The 22,676-nt window shown below is 48.2% G+C and overlaps 2 protein-coding genes across 9 annotated transcripts in view; one reads left to right on the top strand and one right to left on the bottom strand.

Moving 5' to 3' along the window:
* Positions 1-10,224, top strand: part of EFTUD2 (elongation factor Tu GTP binding domain containing 2) — a 47,946-nt gene extending 37,722 nt beyond the window's left edge. For all 4 annotated transcript variants that reach the window (XM_053568828.1, XM_053568829.1, XM_053568830.1 and 1 more), the window contains exons 15-28: positions 507-634; positions 1,487-1,680; positions 2,662-2,773; positions 3,149-3,289; positions 4,251-4,352; positions 6,049-6,131; positions 6,455-6,541; positions 6,777-6,903; positions 7,105-7,192; positions 7,773-7,891; positions 8,056-8,150; positions 8,901-9,054; positions 9,229-9,336; positions 9,772-10,224. In XM_053568828.1, coding sequence (XP_053424803.1) covers positions 507-634; positions 1,487-1,680; positions 2,662-2,773; positions 3,149-3,289; positions 4,251-4,352; positions 6,049-6,131; positions 6,455-6,541; positions 6,777-6,903; positions 7,105-7,192; positions 7,773-7,891; positions 8,056-8,150; positions 8,901-9,054; positions 9,229-9,336; positions 9,772-9,867 — 1,634 coding nt within the window. In that variant the 3' untranslated portion in view covers positions 9,868-10,224. The remainder of the gene's footprint in view (positions 1-506; positions 635-1,486; positions 1,681-2,661; positions 2,774-3,148; positions 3,290-4,250; positions 4,353-6,048; positions 6,132-6,454; positions 6,542-6,776; positions 6,904-7,104; positions 7,193-7,772; positions 7,892-8,055; positions 8,151-8,900; positions 9,055-9,228; positions 9,337-9,771) is intronic.
* Positions 10,225-10,934: 710 nt separating this feature from the next.
* On the bottom strand, positions 10,935-22,676 carry HIGD1B (HIG1 hypoxia inducible domain family member 1B). Of its 5 annotated transcripts, none has more exons than XM_053568841.1 (4): positions 22,659-22,676; positions 12,695-12,871; positions 11,952-12,086; positions 10,935-11,079 (listed from the first exon to the last, which is right to left on the bottom strand). In XM_053568841.1, the coding sequence occupies exons 2-4, from the start codon at positions 12,792-12,794 to the stop codon at positions 11,015-11,017; spliced, it is 300 nt and encodes a 99-aa protein (XP_053424816.1). In that variant the 5' UTR covers positions 12,795-12,871; positions 22,659-22,676; the 3' UTR covers positions 10,935-11,014. The 5 variants fall into 5 exon arrangements, with proteins under 5 accessions (XP_053424816.1, XP_053424813.1, XP_053424815.1 ...); XM_053568838.1 differs by lacking the exon at positions 22,659-22,676 and adding an exon at positions 13,663-14,622 and having other exon boundaries at positions 12,695-12,858; XM_053568840.1 differs by lacking the exon at positions 22,659-22,676 and adding an exon at positions 12,968-13,634.

The raw sequence follows: 22,676 nt of genomic DNA, 5'->3' as shown, positions 1-22,676 counted from the left end.
GGTGGGTTCAAATCCAGCCCAGGCCTGCCAAACAACAATGACAACTACAACCAAAAACCAAAAAATAGCTAGGCGTTGTGGTGAGTGCCTGTAGTCCCAGCTACTTGGGAGGCTGAGACAAAAGAATCACTTAAGCCCAAGAGTTGGAGGTTGCTGTGAGCTGTGACACTATGGTACTCTACCCAGGGCAACAGCTTAAGACTCTGTCAAAAAAAAAAAAAAGTTCACGGATTAATGTATTTTAAACTTTTTGTCAACTAAGTTCCAAGGAATCTTATACCACCGAGACCTGCTTCTTGCTGTTCTCTGAGATCAGTGTGACTCCAAGTCTTTTAGCAGCATATTCCTAGAAAACAGGCTTGTCACTTCTTCCTAGAATCATAATGCTATAGCTTTTAGAGTCCCCTCACTTTTAGCTTTCTGATGATATATCAAGAGTGGATCAGTAACTCAGCTCACTTCTCTCTGTGAGCATAAAGTAATGGCTTTCTCTTCTCTCTCCACAGGCTTTGTGGACATGTGTGTGCAGCATATCCCTTCTCCAAAGGTGGGCGCCAAGCCCAAGATTGAACACACCTACACTGGCGGAGTAGACTCTGACCTTGGCGAGGCCATGAGTGACTGTGACCCTGATGTAAGAAAATGTGACCTGCTGGTTCTGTGACTTTTGTCCACTCCTGTGAAAGGATATTGATTTCTGGTCACAGGAATGATGCCTTCTTCCCATCCACGTGAGCCCCTCCACACAAGTGTGCAGGGGCAGATCTGAATTCAAAGCCTGGTATTGCCACTGTTTAGTGGTATGACCTTGGGAGCATTACTCATGCCCTCTGAATCTCAAGGTCTTGGTCTATAATATGAGGACAATAATATGTGAGTGGAGGTGAGTGGTTGTTATGAGAGTAAAAGAAAGTTGGGGAGGTGTGGTGGCTCACACCTGTAATCCTAGCACTCGAGAAGCCTGAGGCAGGTGGATTGCTTGAAAAAAATAAATAAATAAAAATAAAGAAGATTGAGGAAATGTTATGGTTGTATTTAGCATGTTGCCTGGCAGATAGTAAAGATTCAACAAAGATAGCTAATCTCATCAGTCCTGGCTTTTAAAAACATCTTTCCCAGCCATTTCTGAGGCAATCTGGTTTCTTGTCATAAACATACAGCCAGATGAAAATTATGAGTTACATCTTCAGAGGAAATTTGGAGCAAATAATCTTGTCAGCAGTGCCAATCTGCCATCCTTAACCTCTCTTCCCCAATGTCCTCACCCTCCCAGAAAAAGGAAGAGAATTGTCTTGCCATGTCTATGTCACCTATTAACCCTCCTTAGAGGGAAGAGGTAGAGCATGGTTTAGAAATTTCTCGGGAGATTGCCTTATCTTCCTCTAGCTCTCATAGAGCTCGTATCATTCTGTTAAAGGAGGCAGGGACAGTGGTACTTCCCCAAAGGGTAGATGTGATTGAAGGTGTATTCTGTCCTGCTCTCTAGGGTCCCCTGATGTGCCACACTACCAAGATGTACAGCACAGATGATGGAGTTCAATTTCATGCCTTTGGCCGGGTGCTGAGTGGTACCATCCATGCTGGGCAGCCTGTGAAGGTACTAGGAGAGAACTATACCCTGGAGGATGAGGAAGACTCCCAGATATGCACCGTGGGCCGCCTTTGGATCTCTGTGGCCAGGTACCGCTAATCAGAGCCTGTAGCAACATGCGTTGCCCTCTATCCTGGGTCTCCCCTCAAGGAGCTGGAAGGGGTGGTCCTCCTTGAAGGCATAGTAGCTTCCTGGCCCTGTACAACAGGAGATAAAATGACCTTTCCTTGGCTTGGCACCTTTAGCTCAGCGGCTAGGGCACTGGCCACATACACTGGAGCTGGTGGGTTCAAACCCAGCCCGGGCCTGCCAAACAACAATAACTACAAAAAATAGCTGGGCGTTATGGTGGGTACCTGTAGTCCCAGTTACTTGGGAGGCTAAGGCAAGAGAATCACTCACAGCAACCTCAAACTCTTAGTAAGGTTCTCAACCTGTGGGTCACAACCCCTTTGTAACAATGAAAATACATCGCAACATTAAGAAGGTTGATAACCTTCCTAAGAGTTTGAGGTTGCTGTGAGCTGTGATGCTACAGCACTCTACAGAGGGTGACACAGTGAGACTCTGTCTCAAAAAAAAAAAAAAGACCTTTCCTCTAGTTCTTACTACTCAAGGTTGCTAGGGCCAAAAGGCAGCTACTGTTGTGATAATGCCAAAAACCATGCCTTTGCATTTTAGATAGCTCATGTGAACTTATACTCCACTTTTCATTTCCTAGTCTGTATTCTGTAAGTCATAACATTCATGTTTCTTTCCCCAAGACATTTCCCAATCTCCACTATCTATTCTTTAACTTAGAAGGCCTCACCAAATCCTTTGCAGCATCCCATTCTGCAGAGTCACACTTAACATGGGCCTCCGGGCATTTCAGTAGGCAAGTCAAATTGAGGCAGTCCTGTTCCCTAATGTGGCTTCTCTGCCCCAACGATGGCTCCTTGTCCTTCTTCCACATCCACCCTATTTGCTAAAAGGAAGAAGAATATTGAAGAGCTGGGGGAGTTGAAGTGTTTTCTGTGATGCTTTTGCTCTGCCTAAGTTCCACTGCTGCTTATTGGATGTTGCTGCAGGTACCACATTGAGGTGAACCGTGTTCCTGCTGGCAACTGGGTTCTGATTGAAGGTGTTGATCAACCAATTGTGAAGACAGCGACCATAACTGAACCCCGTGGCAATGAGGAGGTAGTTTTTGAAGAGGCCAACTAGTTTGAGTAGTTAAGCTAACGGGTCACAGGGACACCCATGAGCATCAGAACCCAGAGGACTAATCCAGCCACCACCACCTCCTGGTTCCAGGCCCCAGCCTTCTAGATCTGACCCAGCTGGATCGCTCTGTACTCAGTTCAGATGCTAGGAATTAGGAGGAGTGCCTTTTTTTTTTCTTCTTTATGTTCTTCTGAAATACATGGGAATAAATGGCCCTTTAGGCTGCCCCAACGCAGCATCAGGGGAATACAGTAGTCTGATCCTCATCAGGTTTCTCAGCTCCCCTCGCCCCTCTGCCCTTCTGTGCCTGCTCATGTCAGATGCCTCACTTCTGTGCATTTTGGATCTTAGGCTCAGATTTTCCGGCCCTTGAAGTTCAATACCACATCTGTTATCAAGATTGCTGTGGAGCCAGTCAACCCCTCAGAGCTGCCCAAGATGCTTGATGGCCTGCGCAAGGTCAACAAGAGCTATCCATCCCTGACCACCAAGGTATGCCCATGACTTGAAGAAGCTGCTAGGCTCTCTTTGCCCCTGATAACTGGGCTATGCTGCATGCCACCTCATGACCATAGGGCGTCTCTGATTTGCTGCTTCCAGCAAGCTATATCAATAGCAGTTTCAGCCTCTTGTTAGCCTATGATGGCAGGACAAGACCTGTGTGTGTGTGTGTGTGTTTTCTCAAATACAAGGGCTATCCGGAAAGTATCTAGCAGTTGTTAATACTATTTTTCATATTACATGGTTGGATGTAATATTACATGGTTGGCTTGGCGCCTGGAGCTCAGCAGTTAGGGTTCCGGCCACATACACTGATGCTGGCAGGTTCCAATCCAGCCCAGGCCTGCCAAACAACAGTGACAACTACAACCAAAAAATAGCCAGTCGTTGTGGGTCCCAGCTACTTGGGAGGCTGAAGCAAGAGTATTGCTTAAGCCCAAGAGCTTGAAGTTGCTGTGAGCTGTGACGCCACGGTACTCTACCAAGGGCAACATAGTAAGACTCTGTCTCAAAAAAGAAAAAAAAAATTACATGGTTGGATACTTTCCAGGCAGCCCTCATATGTTTAGCTTTCTTGGAGAGTACACTTTGGATTGATTTTCCAGAAAAGACAGAAGGAGAAGTGAGTTACTCTGATCTTGTATACTCGTAAGCCTGCTAGCATACCTTTCTGAGTAGCTGACCAGGAGGACTGAAGGGCTAGCTCATGTCCATAGACACAGGGTTGGGTTTTCCTCATAAATGGCCGAGATGGGAATTAAATCCTTGACCTCACACCCAGTGGCCCTGTGCTAAGTGGCCCCAGTCTCTTGAGGACTGACTCATAAGTAGATGCTCCCCACAGAACCTTCCTAAAGAAGCTAGAACAGATACTAAGCAGTAGCCGTTTCTCATAGGCCCCTTCTCTTGGGTCCTAACCTTGATTTTGTTTGTATCTGCTCCTGTGTTTCAGGTGGAAGAGTCTGGCGAGCATGTGATCCTGGGTACTGGGGAGCTTTACCTGGACTGTGTGATGCATGATTTGCGGAAGATGTACTCAGAGATAGACATCAAGGTAGAGCAGGACCTGGCCAGGAGCTGGGCGCTCAGCTCTAGACTGATTTTTACATGAAGCCAAGCCTTGATACCCCTGGAAGCTCTAAGGGAGGAGAGGGTACACAAGAGGAAATCTGTTTGTATTAAGCACGATCTGTCACTCTTTGTATGGGAAGGTTTTTGAGAACTGGTTTGTTATATGTTTAAATTCAAAGCTCCCAAGGCAAAATTATTCTTGATCCTTTTTTAGGAAAATAATTGTCCAATTAACTCTACTGTGCCTAATTAGAGCTCAGAGTAGATGGTGTCAAAGAGAGAGTTCAAGGCTGGGCGTGGTGGCTCACTTCTGTTATCTTAGCACTTGGGAAGCTGAGGCAGGAGGATCACTTGATCTCAGGAGTTTCAAGACCCTCCTGAGCAAGAGTGAGACTCTACCTCTACAAAAATATAAAAAGCTGGGCATTGTGGTGGGTGCCTATAGTTCCAACTACTTGGGAGGCTGAGGCAAGAGAATCGCTTGAGCCCAAGAGTTTGAGGTTGCTGTGAGCTGTTTCGCCATGGCACTCTACCGAGGGTAACAAACTGAGATTCTGTTCAAAAAAAAAGGAAAAATAACCTGGCATGGTAGCATGCACCTATTATCCTAGTACTTGGAGACTCAGGCCGGAGGATTGCTGGAACTCAGGAGTTTGGGGTTGTAGTGAGCTATGATGATGCCATCACACTTTAGCTGAGGCAAGACAGAGCAAAACTCTGTCTCAAAAAAAAAAAAAAAAGAGAGAGAGATTGGGGACTGGCTATCCTGGATTCATTGTCATGCCTTGATATAGCCCCTCAGTTAAACCATGCATTGCTTGGCCTCCATCTCATAGTTGAAACATACATTTTCTCCAAAGCCTTGTGGCACTGGGCACAAGAACCTTCAATTCTCTCCTCCTAGACTTTCCTACTGATGTGCCAAGGACTGGTGCTGAATAAAACACTGGGTTTCCCTGGCAGCAGGCCGTGCGTGGTGGCATCAGGGAAGAGCTGCACACCCAAGTGTTATGGGATGAGAATTGAACGAGTGCTCTCCATAGCCGTGGTGCCGGCTCTGTCAGAGCCACAGGAGTTGTTCTAGGAATGGTGGTAGACAGTCCAACATATGTTGAAGGCTACCTTGAAGACTGTAATTAAGGCCTTAATTTGATACCCAACTGACCCTTGGCTCAGGAATATAATTTCTTTACCACACTAAGTTTTCTGAGGCTTTTTTTTTTTTTTTGAGACAGAGTCTCAAGCTGTCTCCCTGGGTAGAGTGCCCATGGTGTCACAGCTCACAGCAACCTCCAACTCTTGGGCTTAAGTGATTCTCTTGTCTCAGCCTCCCAAGTAGCCGGGACTACAGGCGCCCACCACGATGCCCGGCTTTCTTTCTTTTTTTTTTTTTGGTTGTAGTTGTCATCATTGTTTGGCGGGCCCTGGCTGGATTCGAACCCACTAGCTCCTGTGTATGTGGCTGGCGCCCTAGCTGCTTAAGCTACAGGCGTGAGGCTTTTTAGTAACAGTATGGACAGCTCTTTTAACCTGCTGCTGTACTTGTCACTTCTGCTGATTAAGGCAGATGGGGTTTTCACAGAGATAGTATCAAGGGAGCTTCAGAATTCCCTTAGGTAGAAGGTTGTCCTTCCAACAAAATTAGACCTCGCTTCAACAATTTATTTTCTGTTTCCCAGGTGGCTGACCCAGTTGTCACGTTTTGTGAGACGGTGGTGGAAACATCCTCTCTCAAGTGCTTTGCTGAGACACCCAATAAGAAGTAAGCTGGGGGCACAGTGTCCCTGAGGCTGACAGCCTCAAGGACACTCCCCCCGCCCCCAACTAACTCCACCCCAACCACAGCACTGTGGGAAAAGAGACTTCTAGATACAAACTTTACTTTTTTAATGACCGGTTGATTCAAATGAAAGAAGACAGAAGATGACCCCTTTATTTCTGTACCCTGCCCCCGTGGCTTTCCCTGCTGTCACTGGCTCAGCTGTCTACTGTGTTACCCTTTTCTTAGGAATGTCCCTTCTACTAGTACTGTTAACCCTTGTCATTACATTCCATTACATTTCCATTACATTCCATTCTAACTAGGAACAAGATCACCATGATTGCTGAGCCTCTTGAGAAGGGCCTTGCTGAGGACATAGAGAACGAGGTGGTCCAGATCACATGGAACAGGTGAGAACATGGTTCTGATGCCAGGGCTGAAGGGAGGTGGTGATGGCAAGGTTTACCTGCCAGCTGTCTAATACCACACATCCTTTGAGAAGCATCTGTGTCTCCTACTTTGCTCTACTGGGTACAGTGTGGTTAGGATGAGATGACTCTCCTCTAGAAAGGGAGTGTCTGTGGGCTCCAGGAGCCAGCAATCACAGGGCAGTCTTATACCTCCATTTTCCCCTCCTTTCCCCAGGAAGAAGCTGGGAGAGTTCTTCCAGACCAAGTATGACTGGGATCTGCTGGCTGCCCGTTCCATTTGGGCTTTTGGCCCGGATGCCACTGGCCCCAACATCCTGGTGGATGATACTCTGCCCTCTGAGGTATAGTGAAACTGGCAGGAACCATATGGCAGCCTCTTAGCTCTCAAGTGGAAGAAACTGCAAAATGTTCTTTTCCCAAAAGCATTTTTTGCCCTCTGGTTAAGGAGAGTATCCCCTTACAGCTGTTGTATCTTCTCCTTCCTCTAAACTCTTCAGCTATTGCCAGAGTGACTGCTAAGGAGGTCTCATGTTTCTATGCAGGTGGACAAGGCCCTTCTTGGCTCAGTGAAGGACAGCATCGTTCAAGGTTTCCAGTGGGGAACTAGGGAGGGGCCCCTCTGTGATGAGTGTAAGTCCACTGGCCCCTCCCCCAGCCCAGTCCACAAGAGTCTGTACCTGAGAGTGTGAGGTGGGGTTGGCTCACCGTCCTTTGGACCTGGCAGAAGAATCAACTAAGGGGACACTGGGCCATCCCATATCTGTCCTGGGACCTCTGTTTAGTACATTTTGGAAAATTAAGTCATTTCTAGGCTAGCATTTGCTCCTCACTCCTGAGAAGGATTTAGCTTTGTGTTTGGGAAAAGATACCAAGAGGACGATAAGATTGGAATAGTTTATAGACCCTTATTGGAGTTCATGGGAGTAACTGCAATTCCCAGAACTCTGCTACACCAAAAAAATTAAATTACCTGCAGAAGTTGCACATAGTCTTCTAGGAAAGCTCTATATGAGTGTGGTCTGAAACAAACACTAAACATATGTGTAACTTCTGGCCTCTTTCCAGGCCTTACTCGATTAGAAGAGCCACTGCCAGTGTAATTTTGTACTTTAGCTCTTGTGGCTATAAGATAGCTGTGACTCTGCTCTGCCATTGCCCCATGACAAGCCCCAGCACTTTTCCTCAGCTAGCTGCCTTATCTCCTTTGCAGTGATCCGGAACGTCAAGTTTAAGATACTGGATGCAGTGGTTGCCCAGGAGCCCTTGCATCGGGGTGGGGGCCAAATCATTCCCACAGCCAGGAGAGTTGTCTACTCTGCCTTCCTCATGGTAAGAGAGTGGGGCTATAGGGGACTGTCTGCCTCCTCGGACAGGGAGCTGAATGGAAGACCAAGGTCTTGGGGCCTCGAGACTAGTCCCTTGACCTTCCTTTTATGGAGGGTCTCCTCAGCCTTCCCCCAGCTAAGTAGCCCTTTCTTCCTGCTCTGTTGCAGGCCACTCCTCGTCTGATGGAGCCTTACTACTTTGTAGAGGTCCAGGCCCCTGCAGATTGTGTCTCTGCGGTTTATACTGTCCTGGCCAGGCGCAGGTGAGAGCCTCAGGCGTGTTAAAGAGGGTAAAGCTGAAAGAAAAGCAGAGCCTGCAGGAGAGATTGGCCTCCCTACACGCTCCACACTAGAAACTCTGGTTTTCCAGAAGGAAGTAGGAAAGGAATGAGACAATCCCTGGCTTTTAACACAGATTAAAATTTGAGATTTCATCCTGGATGCTCTCCTCAGAGAACTGCTCGGGGAAGTGTTGAGGCAAGTCATTAGTGGGAATGTCTATAAGTTATGTCCCATGACTGTTTACACTCCTGTCACCTGCCCAAGGTGTCTCTTGACTTCATGGGAAATTGTGCTGAGAGTCCGAAGACTTTCCTGTTGTCTATAGGACATTCTTGGTTATTCTTTGTGTGTGTGTGTGTGTGTGTGTAGAGACAGAGTCGCACTTTATGGCCCTGGTTAGAGTGCCGTGGCATCACACAGCTCACAGCAACCTCCAACTCCTGGGTTTAAGTGATTCTCTTGCCTCAGTCTCCCAAGTAACTGGGACTACAGGCGCCCGCCACAACGCCTGGCTATTTTTTTGGTTGCAATTTGGCCGGGGCCAGGTTTGAACCCACCACCCTCCGTATATGGGGCCGGCGCCCTACCGACTGAGCCACAGGCGCCGCCCCGTTATTCTTTCTTTGTTGGTATGTAGTAACTCCAGGCTGGGATGCATTTGAGGCAACAGAAGCCAGATTGCTACTTGGCTTTTAGTCTCTGTATGACTCAGCCTTTGTTTTCTGTCTCAGGGGGCATGTGACTCAGGATGCACCTATCCCAGGCTCCCCTCTCTACACCATCAAAGCTTTCATTCCAGCCATTGACTCTTTTGGCTTTGAGACTGATCTCCGGACTCATACCCAGGGACAAGCCTTTTCCTTGTCTGTCTTCCACCATTGGCAGGTAAGGAAACAGTACAGGCTTGCCAGCCTGGCCCCCAACCTCTAGCAGGCTAATCCCCTTCTGCCCTGCCCACTTCCTAAGCCCTGAGTGAGGGATGCAGCATATTCCTAGAGAAGCAGCCTGCCCCTGGACCTGAGTCCTCTTGCAAATCTGCCTTGGCGATCTGCCTTTCAGATTGTACCTGGTGATCCCCTGGACAAGAGCATTGTCATCCGCCCCTTGGAGCCACAGCCTGCTCCTCACCTGGCCCGGGAATTCATGATCAAGACCCGTCGTAGGAAGGTATGTCCCTCAGGTCCTTTGCCATTCCTCAACCCTAGGGTTCCCAGCAGGGCCTGGAGCTTTTTTTTTTTTGGCAGTTTTTGGCCGGGACTGGGTTTGAACCTGCCACCTCCAGCATATGGGGCCGGCGCCCTACCCCTTTGAGCCACAGGCACCACCCTGGAGCTCTTTTTATTTCTTCCTAAGAGACCCTTTTCCAATGTAGAGATTGTCTCTACACTCTTTGAGCAACCAGACCTGGGCCCAGTCTGGCGGGGGAAGGAAAGCCTTCTCCTCCAATGTGATGATACCCTAGAGGCAGGGCTACTGAAGGAGCGCCACAGAAGCTCCAGCCACCACCAGCCTGCCCCATGAGCACAGTTTTTGGATGCCCTGCCACCCCTCAGCCCAGTCACTACATAGGCCTCACTTTTCATGCACCCCCACTCTCTGTAGGGCCTCAGTGAAGATGTGAGCATCAGTAAGTTCTTCGACGATCCTATGTTGCTGGAGCTCGCCAAACAGGACGTTGTGCTCAATTACCCCATGTGAGCATGAGGACTCCAGGCAACTCCTGCTCCCTACAGTGGGCTACAGTTCTTGAACTTGAAGCTGAGACCTAGTGTGACTTGGCCTTCATGTTGTCAGAGTGTGTCTGGGAGCTGCTGTTGCCGTCGTGAACAAACCATAAATCTCCAGCCCAGACCTCCAGTGATGGAGGAGCATTTGGTCTTCTGAGTCCTTCTGTGGCCTCTGCCTGGCTCCATTCCCAGGGAACAGAGTGGAGCTTGGGCTCAGGCTAAGAGAAAGGGGTGAAACCCCAAGAGGCCCTGTCTTCAGGATTTACGTGGAATTTTATTTTTTACGTTTGACCTTAGCTGTGGTTTGTAAGTGAACAGAACATTCTGACTTCTGCCTTGCTTTGCTCCTTTCATCCCCCTCACCCCATCTAGTCCTGGTGCTTACATTTTGAATATATGTCACTTCCCAAGAGGCTTCACTGCTGCTGCTCCCAGCTGTAGCCTCCTTCCAGCCTAGGTTCCCAGGGAAGCAGCCTGTGGTGGGAGGAATGCTGGGAGTGTTCCCATGACCATCAAGGCCCTTTACCGCCGCAACCCTCCCACTCTGGCTGCTCTGTGGGACCTGAGGTGGCTTGCGCATTGTGGGGTTCTGGGATTAGAGGCCTACCATACCACCTCCTTGGAAGATGTTGCCCTTAAGAATCTCCCTTGCAGACTCGACACCTGTAGCTCAGCATCTAGGGCACCAGCCACATACACCAGAGCTGACAGGTTTGAATCCAGCTTGGGCCTGCCAAACAACAATGACAACTATAACAAATAGTCGGGCGTTGTGGTGGGCGCCTGTAATCCTAGCTACTCAGGAGCTCAGGCAAGAGGATTGCTTGAACCCAGGAGTTTGAGGTTGCTTTGAGTTATTATGCCAGGGCACTCTACCAAGGGTGACAAAGTGAGACTCTGTCTCAAAAAAAATAAAAAATGTCCCTTGCCCTGGAGTTGATGACCAAAGCACTCATTTCCAGCCAATCTCTCCAAGTCTTCTCCCCAGCCACCACCAGTCCCTTACTCCGTTCTCTCCTCATGAAGAAGAGCTGTTGGTTTTCCTAAAAACTACTTTATTAGGAGCATTCCAGGGTCTGATTTAAGGGGATCTGACTGCCCCAGATCCTATAGAAGACCTACTTCTCTCCAGCATCCTGTGCTGTCCTCTTGACATAATCTTTGTACATTGTGTACACAGCACCTGTGTGAAGAAGGAGGAAAAACACCCCTTGGCATTGAAGCCTTCACCCATCTCTGGCTCTCCCAGGTGTCTACCTCCAGCTGTTCCCTGCTCATCTTTCTGCCTCAGGTCCCAACAGCTGCTCCACACATCTGACCACAGAGCCTGTGGAACACCCCATCTTGACAGTTGGCAAAGCATGTTCATATATATTATATATGTGTGAGAAAACTCACAGCAACCTGTGAAGTAGGCCAGCCAGGGGTGGTTATCATCATGTTACACAAGGAAACCGAGGCTTAGTGAGAGGGATTTGTCCACTGTCACACAGCATGTGGCTATCTGCCTTTTGATCCAGAGAGAAGAAAAATTCAGCATATGTTCTGCTACTTGATTTTTCTCACCTCTAGAGCAAACCATCATGAAACACTAGGCACCATCCCCATGGGCCTGGGGCAAGAGATGAAACGGGGAGCCCTAGGGCGGTGCCTGTGGCTCATGGGTAGAGCGCCAGCCCTATATACCGAGGGTGGTAGGTTCAAGCCTGGCCCCAGCCAAATTGCAACAAAAAAATAGCTGGGTGTTGTGGCTGGTGCCTGTAGTCCCAGCTACTTGGGAGGCTGAGGCAAGAGAATTGCCTAAGCCCAAGAGCTGGAGGTTGCTGTGAGCTATGACATTACAGCACTCTACCGAGGACAACAAAACGATACTATGTCTCAAAAGGAAAAAAAAAAGTCTCAGTATAGTGGCTTCCCCAAGGACTTTATGCGGACCCTAGTATGGGGAACAGGGACTTAAGTCTTGGTCATTTTAACTGTCAGGAGTCAAAGCTGGACTTACTTTGCCATATCAGATTTGTCCTCATTCTCCTCTGACCCCACCAAGCTACTCACCTAGCATGATTGCGCCCACAGCACAGGCCTGCGCTGCCACGCGGGTGTGAATCAGATGTATGGACATCTTGGTGGAACCGCGGGCTTTTAGCCGGTAGATCCTGTATGCTGCTACCACCAAGCAGCCTCCTAAACCTATGGTGGGAGAACATGACACCTGGGACTATAGCCACCAGGTACAGTGCTCCCCTGATGAGCGATACCTCACCAGGCAGGCAGGGCACCTGGATCAACAGCTGCTTTCCTGCAGCTTTGTGGGACAGTGCTGAGGAGGGGATCCTTTGAATATTGAGTGGTTTCCCCTCAATGGCATTTTTTAAATGACTGCCTCCCTCCAATGGCACCCCTCCTCCATATACAAATAGCCCATCATTGCAACAGCCCCTCCTCAGCTCTGCTCTAAGCCCTTTCCCAGCTGCTGTTGGTTCCCACATCCTACTTTCCCAGGGTGTGGTGGAAGGAGGCCCTAGAGAACCCCAAATTGGTCCTCTGACCCTTCCTATCCTGGTGCTGGTGTTGGTGCCCCAAGTGTCCCCATATCCCAGGTACTCAGTTGGCCACCATGTCCACCCATCCAAACTCATTGCATTGTAAGGGTTTGTCACCTTGACTATTGGTTCCTTTGTTCAGTGGGTAGGGCCACTTGAGTTCTCTGACCTCTGCTTCATTCTCCTTTGAAAGCACCAGAAGACATGATGTCTCAAAGAGCCCCACCTCCACCCCCGGTTCGATTCTCCACTCACCTATAGGCACCAGTGGAGATTCCCGCGTCTTCCTTAGGAATTTTTCAGACACACTGTCCTCACCCTCAGGTGTCTCCCCCCAGCCTTTGTTAGCAGACATAATCCTGGGCACAAATGTTAATAGCTAAGGCTCCTCTTCTTTCCTCCCAGTCCTAGGAGGCAGCCTGCAATTAAGAACTGCAATTCTCAGTCTAGAGTGGAAGGTGGGGCTGGGGGGGGGGGGGAGGGTTACCTGCTAAGACCCTCCCCTACCATGCCCAACATAGCCTCTACTTGAAAAGATGTCCTTCTCGGGTATCCTATCCTGTCTTGGGGCTGGACCACTAGTACCATTTCTTCATCTCCCTAACATCTGCTTCCTCCCCAGCTTATTTCAACTCCACTGTCTCCTTTCCTTTCTCCATCGGCATCCCTGTGGGTGTAATCCTTGAGCCAAGAAAAACAGCTGGAAAAATCCACAGGAGGGTGAAAGAAACAGTCCTTGAGCCTTGTGGCCTTGAGTCTGTGATGGTTGCACCCGAGGGAGCCAGAACTATCCCAGACAATGTTACAGTACTGGCTACCAAGTTGCCAGAGACAGATTCAAATGATCTGACATGGATTTGTGTATAACTTAGCCTTCATTTTACACATTAATATTAAAGGAACAAATTCTATTTCCTGAGCTGCTCCCCTGTTTCTAGGTCTTCCTCTTTCCAAGTTCTTGACAATTAGCGACCTGCTACCTCCATCCCTGGGCTGGAAACCCCTACCTATCACTCCTCTTCCTAACCCCTGTAAGTGTCTGCTCTGATTATAAACTGGACGGAGTCCCAGATACCTGGGCCTCAGACCAGGGGTTCTGCCGGTGGGATGCCTTCTAAGTCTTAGACAAACACTCCCTGCTTGAGTCAGCTTCTATTCCTACTTGCCCCTCCTCTGTTGGAAGAGCAAGGATGGGTAGCCCCACCAGTTCATAGCATGCTTACCCTACCAGATGGCTAGAAGGTTGAGCAGCTGGGCCAAGGCTCAGCATCTGCTGTTTTGGACCAGCTAAGAGCTGATGATGGAGTTGCCACTATGGGGTCAGAGAAGCAGTGACTTGAGCTTTATGGAGACTTTGAAGTGAGGCATGGAGAGGGGAGGAGATAGGACAGGGCATCAGTCTTAACCCCCCATCTGCTGAGTTCCAGGCCAGATCTCCAGGCTCTGGAAAGTAATGAAAGACCGGATGGGGGGAAGCCCCTAACTAAATTCGGTCTTCCAGTTCCCATGGACATAAGTGGCTGGATCAGACGCAGGCTTGATGTGGAGAATTGAGAAAGAGAAGCAAAGATGGGCAGAGACCCTGGGTTCTCCCTCAAGTTATGCTGCCTTGGTTAAAAACTTTTTATTTTTAGGAGACAGGGTCTCTGTTGCCCAGGCTGTGGTGTAGTGGCCCAATCAGAGTTCATTATGGAGGTCTTGCTAGTCTTTCTTTTTTTTTTTTTTTTTGAGACAGATTCTTACTCTGTTGCCCAGGCTAGAGAGCCATGGCCTCAGCCTAGCTCACAACCTCAAACTCCTGCCTCAGTCTCCCAAATAGCTGGGTCTACAGGCACCTGCCACAATGCCTGATTAGTTTTTCTATTTTTAGTAGAGATGAGATCTCACTCTTGCTCAAGCTGATCTCAAACTCCTGAGCTCAAGCAATCCACCCGCCTCAGCCTCCCAGAGTGCAAGGATTAAACTCTGGTATCCTTACTAATTTTTTTTTTTTTTTTTTTTGTAGAGACAGAGTCTCACTTTATGGCCCTCGGTAGAGTGCTGTGGCCTCACACAGCTCACAGCAACCTCCAACTCCCGGGCTTAAGCGATTCTCTTGCCTCAGCCTCCCGAGTAGCTGGGACTACAGGCGCCCGCCACAACACCTGGCTATTCTTTGGTTGCAGTTTGGCCGGGGCTGGGTTTGAACCCGCCACCCTCGGTATATGGGGCCGGCGCCCTACCGACTGAGCCACAGGCGCCGCCCTAATTTTTTATTTTTAATAGAAACGGAGTTTTACTCTTGCTCAGGCTGGTCTCGAACTCCTGAGCTCAAGTGATCCTCCCACCTTCACCTCCAAAGTAATAGGATTACAGATGTGAGCCACCATGCCCAGCCTGCCCAGGCTAGTCTTAAACTCCTAGCCTCAAGTGATCCTCCCACCTTGGCCTCCCAAAGTGCTGGGTTTACAGGTGAGAGCCACTGTGCCTGGCCCAGATACTCTTTTTTTTTTTTTGGCCAGGGCTGGGTTTGAACCTGCCACCTCTGGCATATGGGGCCAGCACCCTACTCCTTTGAGCCACAGGCCGCCCTGGCCCAGATACTCTCTTTTTTTTTTTTGGCTGGGGCCAGGTTTGAATCTGCCACCTCTGGTATATGGGGCCAGCGCCCTACTCCTTTGAGCCACAGGCACCACCCGGCCCAGATACTCTTAAGAACAATACGGGATATAAATAAAATACCCTAGTTGTAAGAGACAGGCTCCCTGGTCTTGGTCTTTTCTTTCTTTTTTTTTTTTTTGAGACAGAGCCTCAAGCTATCGCCCTGGGTAGAGTGCCATGGCATCACAGCAACCTCAAACTCCTGGGCTCAAGCGATTCTCCTGCCTCTGCCTCCCAAGTAGCTGGGACTACAGGCACCCGCCACAATGCCTGGCTATTTTTTTTGGTTGCAGCCGGGGCTGGATTCGAACCCGCCAGCTCAGGTGTATGTGGCTGGCGCCTTAGCTGCTTGAGCCACAGGTGCTGAGCCCCTGGTCTTGGTCTTGATCCCCTCAAGGATGTTTTCTGGACCAAGCAGATTTATCCAGTAATTTGAAATAAAACTAGACTTTCCTCATGTCTCCAGACTTCTATCTACTGCCCACACAGTGATGCTCACTCAGGTTGCAGGGATGACAATGACCAATATTAGCACTATTCTGTACTCAAGATTTATATTTCAGGGCAGCGCCTGTGGCTCAGTCGGTAAGGCACCGGCCCCATATACAGAGGGTGACAGGTTCAAACCTGGGCCCCGGCCAAACTGCAACCAAAAAATAGCCAGGTGCTGTGGCAGGCGCCTGTAGTCTCAGCTACTCAGGAGGCTGAGGCAAGAGAATCGCTTAAGCCCAGGAGTTGGAGGTTGCTGTGAGCTGTGTGAGGCCACTGCACGCTACCGAGGGCCATAAAGTGAGACCCTGTCTCTACAAAAAGAAAAAAAAGATCAATTAAAAAAAAAAAGATTTATATTTCAGACCTCTCAACTCTTCTATGTGGTACGTAGCAGTTTAATCACAAAGGAACTGAGCTTCAGAGAGGTTAACTGGCTTGCCTAAGGGTACACAGCTACTAAATGGCAGTTTCATGTTCTAAACCCAGGTCTGGCTGGCTTTAAAGTTTGCACTCCTGTCTTCAGTACTCCAGGGAGCCAGCCAAATTTCTTCTCTGAATTAGTAGAAGAAAAAGTACTTGTTAAGCAAATGGAAAAAGATAGGGTGCACTAGTGAGAGTCCCAAGCCATTGTTCCTTCCCTCAGGGACCCGCCCTGTGTATCTGTCCTAGAGGGACTTTTTCAGCCCTGGAAATCTGTCCAGCAGCGGATGTCTCTCTTCTCTCCCCAACACTGACTGCTCCAGGAAGAAACCCAGGGTCACAGCAATTCCCCAGGGCCTTCCCACATCCCCAGCGTCCATGGGAACTCTCCTCCCAGTCTTTCACATGCACCCTCTGTGCTGCCTCTCCAGGTCCCAACAGTGGCCTGAATTCTCAAGAGATGAATTGTATATGCCCTTACTGGTCCAGGCTAAAGATGGGTGGGGGATGAAAATGTCTGGGTAAGACAGCAGGAATCAGGGTTAACTCCAAGTCCTTTGTAGAACAGGGCCCAAGCTATGGAGAGTGACATTCTCTCTACTGAGATTATGCTGATACTCCCATAGCACTGCAGGACAAAACTAAAGAAATAATTGCTATGGTTTACTGAGTACTTTCTATGGGGTAAGCAGTAGGCTAATTGCTTTATGTAAGTTAATACTTACTGTGACGTAGGTAATATTATCCCCATCTCACAGACAAAAAACTGAGGCTCCATTTAATGTCCTGGCCAAGATTAGCAACAGAAAAAAGTCCAGAATTCTAACCATTCCTAAAATCAAAATCTCACTGCTCTGGACTATACTAGGATAAGTTACATAAAATGGAAGGGAAGTCTTAAAATAGAGAAAATACAAAGCAGGGTCAGGCACTGTGGCTCACGCCTGTAATCCTAGCGCTCCGGGAGGCTGAGGTGGGAGGATTGCCTGAGCTCAGGAGTTCAGAAACCAGTCCGAGCAAAAGCAAGACCTCTGTCTCTACTAAAAATAGAAAAACTAGCTGGGTGTCAATGGTGGGTGCCCGTGGTTCCAGCTACTCCAGAGGCGGAGGCAAGAGGAGCTCTTGAGCCCAAGAGTTTGAGGTTGCTGTGAGCTATGATGACACCACCACGACATTCTACCCACAGCAGTGAAATGAGACTCTGTCTCAAAAAAAAAAAGAAAGAAGAAAAAAAACACAAGTGGGGGCTGAGTGCCTGTGGCTCAAGCAGCTAAGGTGCCAGCCACATACACCTGAGCTGGTGAGTTCGAATCCAGCCTGGGCCTGCCAAAACAACGATGGCTGCAACCAAAAAAAAAAATAAATAACCGGGCGTTGTGGCAGACGTCTGAAATCCCAGCTACTTGGGAGGCGGAGGCAGGAGAATTGCTTGAGCCCAGGAGTTTGAGGTTGCTGTGAGCTATGATGCCACAGCACTCTACTCAGGGCAACAGCTTGAGGCTTTGTCTCAAAAAAAAGTGGGTCCATTGGTTCCCACCTGTAATCCCTGCTACTCAGGAGGGTTGCTTGAGCCCAGGAATTCCAGGCTGTAGTGAGCTATGACCAGTGGTCTCACTGCTGCACATCAGCCTGGGTGACAGTGGGACCCTATCACTAAGAAAAAGGAAAGTTTATTTTTCTTAATTTCAGGAACTTCTGAGAACACTGAGGCGAATTGATTGCCTGAGCTCACAGGTTTGAGACCAGCCTGAGCCAGAGCAAGACCCCATCTCTAAAAATAGCCAGGCATTGTGGTGGACACCGTAGTCCCAGCTGCTCCGGAGGCTGAGGCAAGAGAATCACTTGAATCAAAGAGTTTGAGGTTGCTGTGAGCTCTGATGCCAGGACACTCTACCGAGGGCAACAAAATGAGACTCAGATAAAAAAAAAAAATTTGAGAACATACACTAACTAAAACTTCAAGGACCAGATTTTTGTGGCGTTCTGCTTTAGTAAACAGAAAAGATAAAATTAAGATAGCATCATTTTTGTTAATATGCCAAGTCTTTAATAATTGTTTTCTATTTAAACATTTCTGCATTAGTAATTTGTTTAGTAAACCTCCTTTTCTTCCAAATCAGGTCACATCAATAGCAATTATGATTTGGAGGGGTCTAAATTAATGATGCAGACAGACAGTGTAGGTTAGCTGCGGGATCAATTAGCCCATACACCGACCACTCTAAATATTTGGTTATGCCACTCAATCTCTTTGAGTGTATGACGTTGGCTATAAAATAAAGGTAGCAGATATACATAGGATTATTTTAAGGGTTTAATAGGATGACTGTTAGAATTCCCCCTGGATACTTCTGCTCCTCTTCCTCCATAAGGAGCAAATGGCAGGGAATGGGCGGCAGGCCAGGGAAGGAATGGAGAGTCCCTGACAACAGATGGCTGGGCTGCCATATTCTGGGTGGTCCCTTTTTCCTCCCCTCCCTTGATGCCCCCATCCTGTTGGGTTTCCTAACTCTGTGTTGGAGGGGAAGGGATGGGGGCAGAGGAAGCTAAGTCTTGGAAGCTCTCCACACACTCTAAGACTATATATAGCCCAAGAGAGCTGAGTGACCAGGCAGGGGAGGGGAGAGACATGGAGCTTTTGTCTTGAGCTAATGAGAGCTATGAGTGGAAGGGATGAAGAAGAATGAACTAGACAAGGAACAGAGGATGCTTCCAGTTGGGGATGAAATAGGAAAAATCTGGGTTGAAGGGCTTGGGGAATCACCATGGGGAAGAAAACATTAGGCCATATAGCAGTGTCTGGGAGATTTGCCAGGTTAGGAGTGGGGTAACAGGAGCAGAAAGTGGAAGGTTCCACATAATGTGGCTAGGCTGAGGTAACATCCTGAGAGTAAGGTAATATCCCCTCTCCTTTTGAAAACAGGTGGTAGTTTCTTGCCTAATGGTCAAAAAAATAAGTAAAAAATTAAATAAGAACAAGTGATGGGTTCCAAGGACCATATAACATTTGTCCAAGGACAGCCCCAAGAGCCATAGGCCTGGGGGGCCAGGAAAATGTCTTTGATACCAACTAATCTTTCTGGGGAGATTGTTCGTATAGTTAAAAAGATTTTAAGAGAGTGTGAATAATAGTGATTGGAAGGCTGAGTCAGACTGTAGTAATGCTGACATTATAGAAAAATGTCATTTTTTTTTGAGACAAGAGTCTCACTTTGTCACCCTCCCTAGAATGCCATGGTGTCATAGCTCACAACAACCTCCAACTCTTGAGCTTAAGCAATTCTCTTGCCTCAGCCTCCCAAGTAGCTGGGACTACAGGCGCCTACCCCAATGTCTGGCTATTTTTAGAGATGCGGTCTTACGCTCAGTCTGTTCTCGAACTTGTGAGCTCAGGCAATCCACCCACCTTGGCCTCCCAGAGTGCTAGGATTACAGGCGTGAGCCACCTGTCATTTGTTGCTTCAAATGACAGCAGAGTAATGTCATTTGAAGCAACAATTCTGAGAACACCAGTAGGGACCCTGTCTCAGATGACAAAAGATTTAAATCCAGAGATTTAAAATGTTTTGCTAAGGTTCTTTTTTTTTTTGGCCAGGGCTGGGTTTGAACCTGCCACCTCTGGCATATGGGACCGGCGCCCTACTCACTGAGCCACGGGCTCCGCCCTGCTAAGGTTCTTATGTTGTGTGCTTTTGAATACCCAAACTACCCAGCTTCTTCTAAAACACATTAAAGGGAGCCAGGCACTGCACTGGTTTTTACACCTGTAATCTCAACACTTTGAGAGGCTGGCATGGGAGGATCACTTGAGGCCAGGAATTCAGAACTTCTTTTTTTTTTTTTTTTGCAGTTTTTGGCTGGGGCTGGGTTTGAACCCACAACCTCTGGTATATGGGGCTGGTGCCCTACTCCTTTGAGCCACAGGTGCCACCCAGGAATTCAAAACTTCAAGACCACTCTGAGCAACATAGCACCCCACCCCACCCCCCCACACTCTATCTCTAGCAAAATAATACAAAAAATATACCATGGAGGCCAGACACTGTGGCTCATGCCTTGTAACCCTAGTACTCTGCGAGGCCAACATGGGTGGATCACCTGACCTGAGGAAGTTGGAGACCAGCCTGAGCAAGAGCAAGACCCCATCTCTACTAAAAATAGAAAAACTAGCCCGGCATAGGGGTGGGCGCCTGAAGTCCCAGCTACTCGGGAGGCTGAAGCAAGAAGATCACATGAACCCAAGAATTTGAGGTTGCTGTGAGCTATGATGCCATAGCACTCTACCCAGGGTGATAGTGAGACTCTGCCTCAAAAAAACCCAACCCCCCCCCCAAAAAAAAACCAACAACACCATGGAAAGGACTAATGTTTGATTTGTTTGTTCGTTTGTTTGTTTTTTTTTTGTTTTTTTTTTTTTGTGGTTTTTGGCCGGGGCTGGATTTGAACCCGCCACCTCCAGCGTATGGGACCGGCGCCCTACTCCTTGAGCCACAGGCGCCGCCCTGTTTGTTTGTTTTTTGGTAGAGACAGAGTCTCACTGTACTGCCCTCGGGTAGAGTGCCATGACATCACACGGCTCACAGCAACCTCTAACTCTTGGGCTTACGCCATTTTCCTGCCTCAGCCTCCAGAGCAGCTGGGACTACAGGCGCCTGCCACAACGCCCGGCTATTTTTTTGTTGCAGTTTGGCGGGGGCTGGGTTTGAACCCGCTACCCTCGGCATATGGGGCTGGCACCCTACTCACTGAGCCACAGGCGCCGCCCTGTTCGTTTGTTTTGAGACAGAGTCTCACTCTGGTGCCCTAGTAGAGTGTGGTGGCATTCTACCTCACAGCAACCTCAAGCTCTTGGGCTCAAATCTTTTTGCCTCGGTTTTTCTCACCTGAGCTTCCCAGAGTGCTAGGATTATAGGTGTGAGCCATAGCACCCAGCATTTTGATATTTCACTTAATCTTTACAAACACCCCATCAGGTAGATGTCATATTTTACAGATAAGTAAACCAAGGCTCAGAGAGTTTAAGTAACTTACCCAGATTACACAGCAAGTAAATGGCTAAGACTTAAGCTATCCAACCCAGATTGATAACCACTACAAATCACTTTACAATGGAAAATTAGCATATAACATTTCTTTCTTTCTTTTTCTTTTTTTTTTTTTTTTTTTGAGACAGAATCTCAAGCTGTCGCCCTGGGTAGAGTTCTATAGCCTCATAGCTCACAGCAACCTCAAACTTGGGCTCAAGCGATCCTCTTGCCTCAGTTTTTCTATTTTTAGTAGAGATGGGGGTCTCGCTTTTGCTCAGGCTGGTCTCGAACTGCTGAGCTCAAGCAATCCGTGCCTTGGCCTCCCAGAGTGCTAGGATTACATGCGTGAGGCACTGTAATCAACCTAGCATATGACATTTCATCATCTCATTCTCACAACCATCTTAAAAATACAAGTACACATGGCATTTGCTTTCTTCTGGAGGGAAAAATAAAAATAAACAAGAGTGCAAACAGCTGGGCAGAGTATACTTTTGAACCCGGGGTTTCCAGACATTCAAGGACTTCGCACCTCTCACTAATACAGGGTCAGTCCTGGGCCAATACATTGTGTTCTGGGCTTGTTCAGAAGTCATTGCCTGGTGGGTGGTACCAAATCAGGTTTCCTTAACTCTCCCCACCCTCCACCTCTATATCCTGAACATACTATGTCTACCCCTTCCTCTCCTTCAGGGAAATTGACCTTAATTTAAAATCCAGTATTAATACGCACAAAAATGCTAACAGGGCCCTGGGAGATACCTGGTGGGTGGCTGTCTTACTGTTCATTCTATACTACTTGTATTACCTATTTAAACTTTTTTTTTTTTTTTGCAGTCTTTCGCCAGGGCTGGGTTTGAACCCGCCACCTCCAGCATATGGGGCCAGCGCCCTATTCCTTTGAGCCACAGGCACTGCCCCCTATTTAAACATTTTTTTAACAACAAAAATCTACTTCAGCCAACATCCCTGTGGGCAAGGGTGGGGAGAAGCAGTGTAAGGTTTCCTACAGGTGAAGGAAACTGCTAGGGATTAGTGGAGAGGGAGGGCAGTTTGTGCTACCAATACCTCTCTTCCATTAGCAGCAGTCTTCAAGAATTTGTTTAAACAATTCTTCCTTACTATCCAGCCAATGTGGGACAGGCAGGACTCCCTCTTGTTAACAGGGAACATTCTTAAAACTTACCTCTTTGGGCCTCTGTTTCTATCCTCTTCAAATGGAGGGATCTACTCTGAGTTTCCCAGACAAGTGGGGTCTCTGGAAAATGTATAATGGAAATAGTGACACACTGTAGCTTTCAAGCCGACCTTACTATTCCCAAACCACAGATTCCCAGGGCGACTCTCAAGTTCCCAAATGGGGTTTTGATCCTTTCCTGCCTGGGACCCCTGTGAATTCAAAGTGACTGGTTCTCAGATACCTGGCTCCACCATTCCCTGCCAGAGCTGGAAGCAGACCCATTTCCCTGCTGGAAACTTGGGGATCCCCCCCACCTTTCCTCCAGTAGCCTGTGTTTTTTTTTTTTTTGTTCTGGGAATGGTGATCCTTCATTCACTCAGTATATACTTCCTAAATACCTACTACATATGAGGTTATTCTGGGAGTTGGCACCCAGTGTCCCTGCCTTCAGTGAACTTACATTCTATTGGACAACCTG

Source organism: Nycticebus coucang, chromosome 18, assembly GCF_027406575.1.
Source record: "Nycticebus coucang isolate mNycCou1 chromosome 18, mNycCou1.pri, whole genome shotgun sequence".
In the NCBI taxonomy this organism is placed as follows: domain Eukaryota; kingdom Metazoa; phylum Chordata; class Mammalia; order Primates; family Lorisidae; genus Nycticebus; species Nycticebus coucang.
Note: the sequence above shows the minus strand (reverse complement) of the source record. Positions and strands in the feature narration are given on the sequence as shown.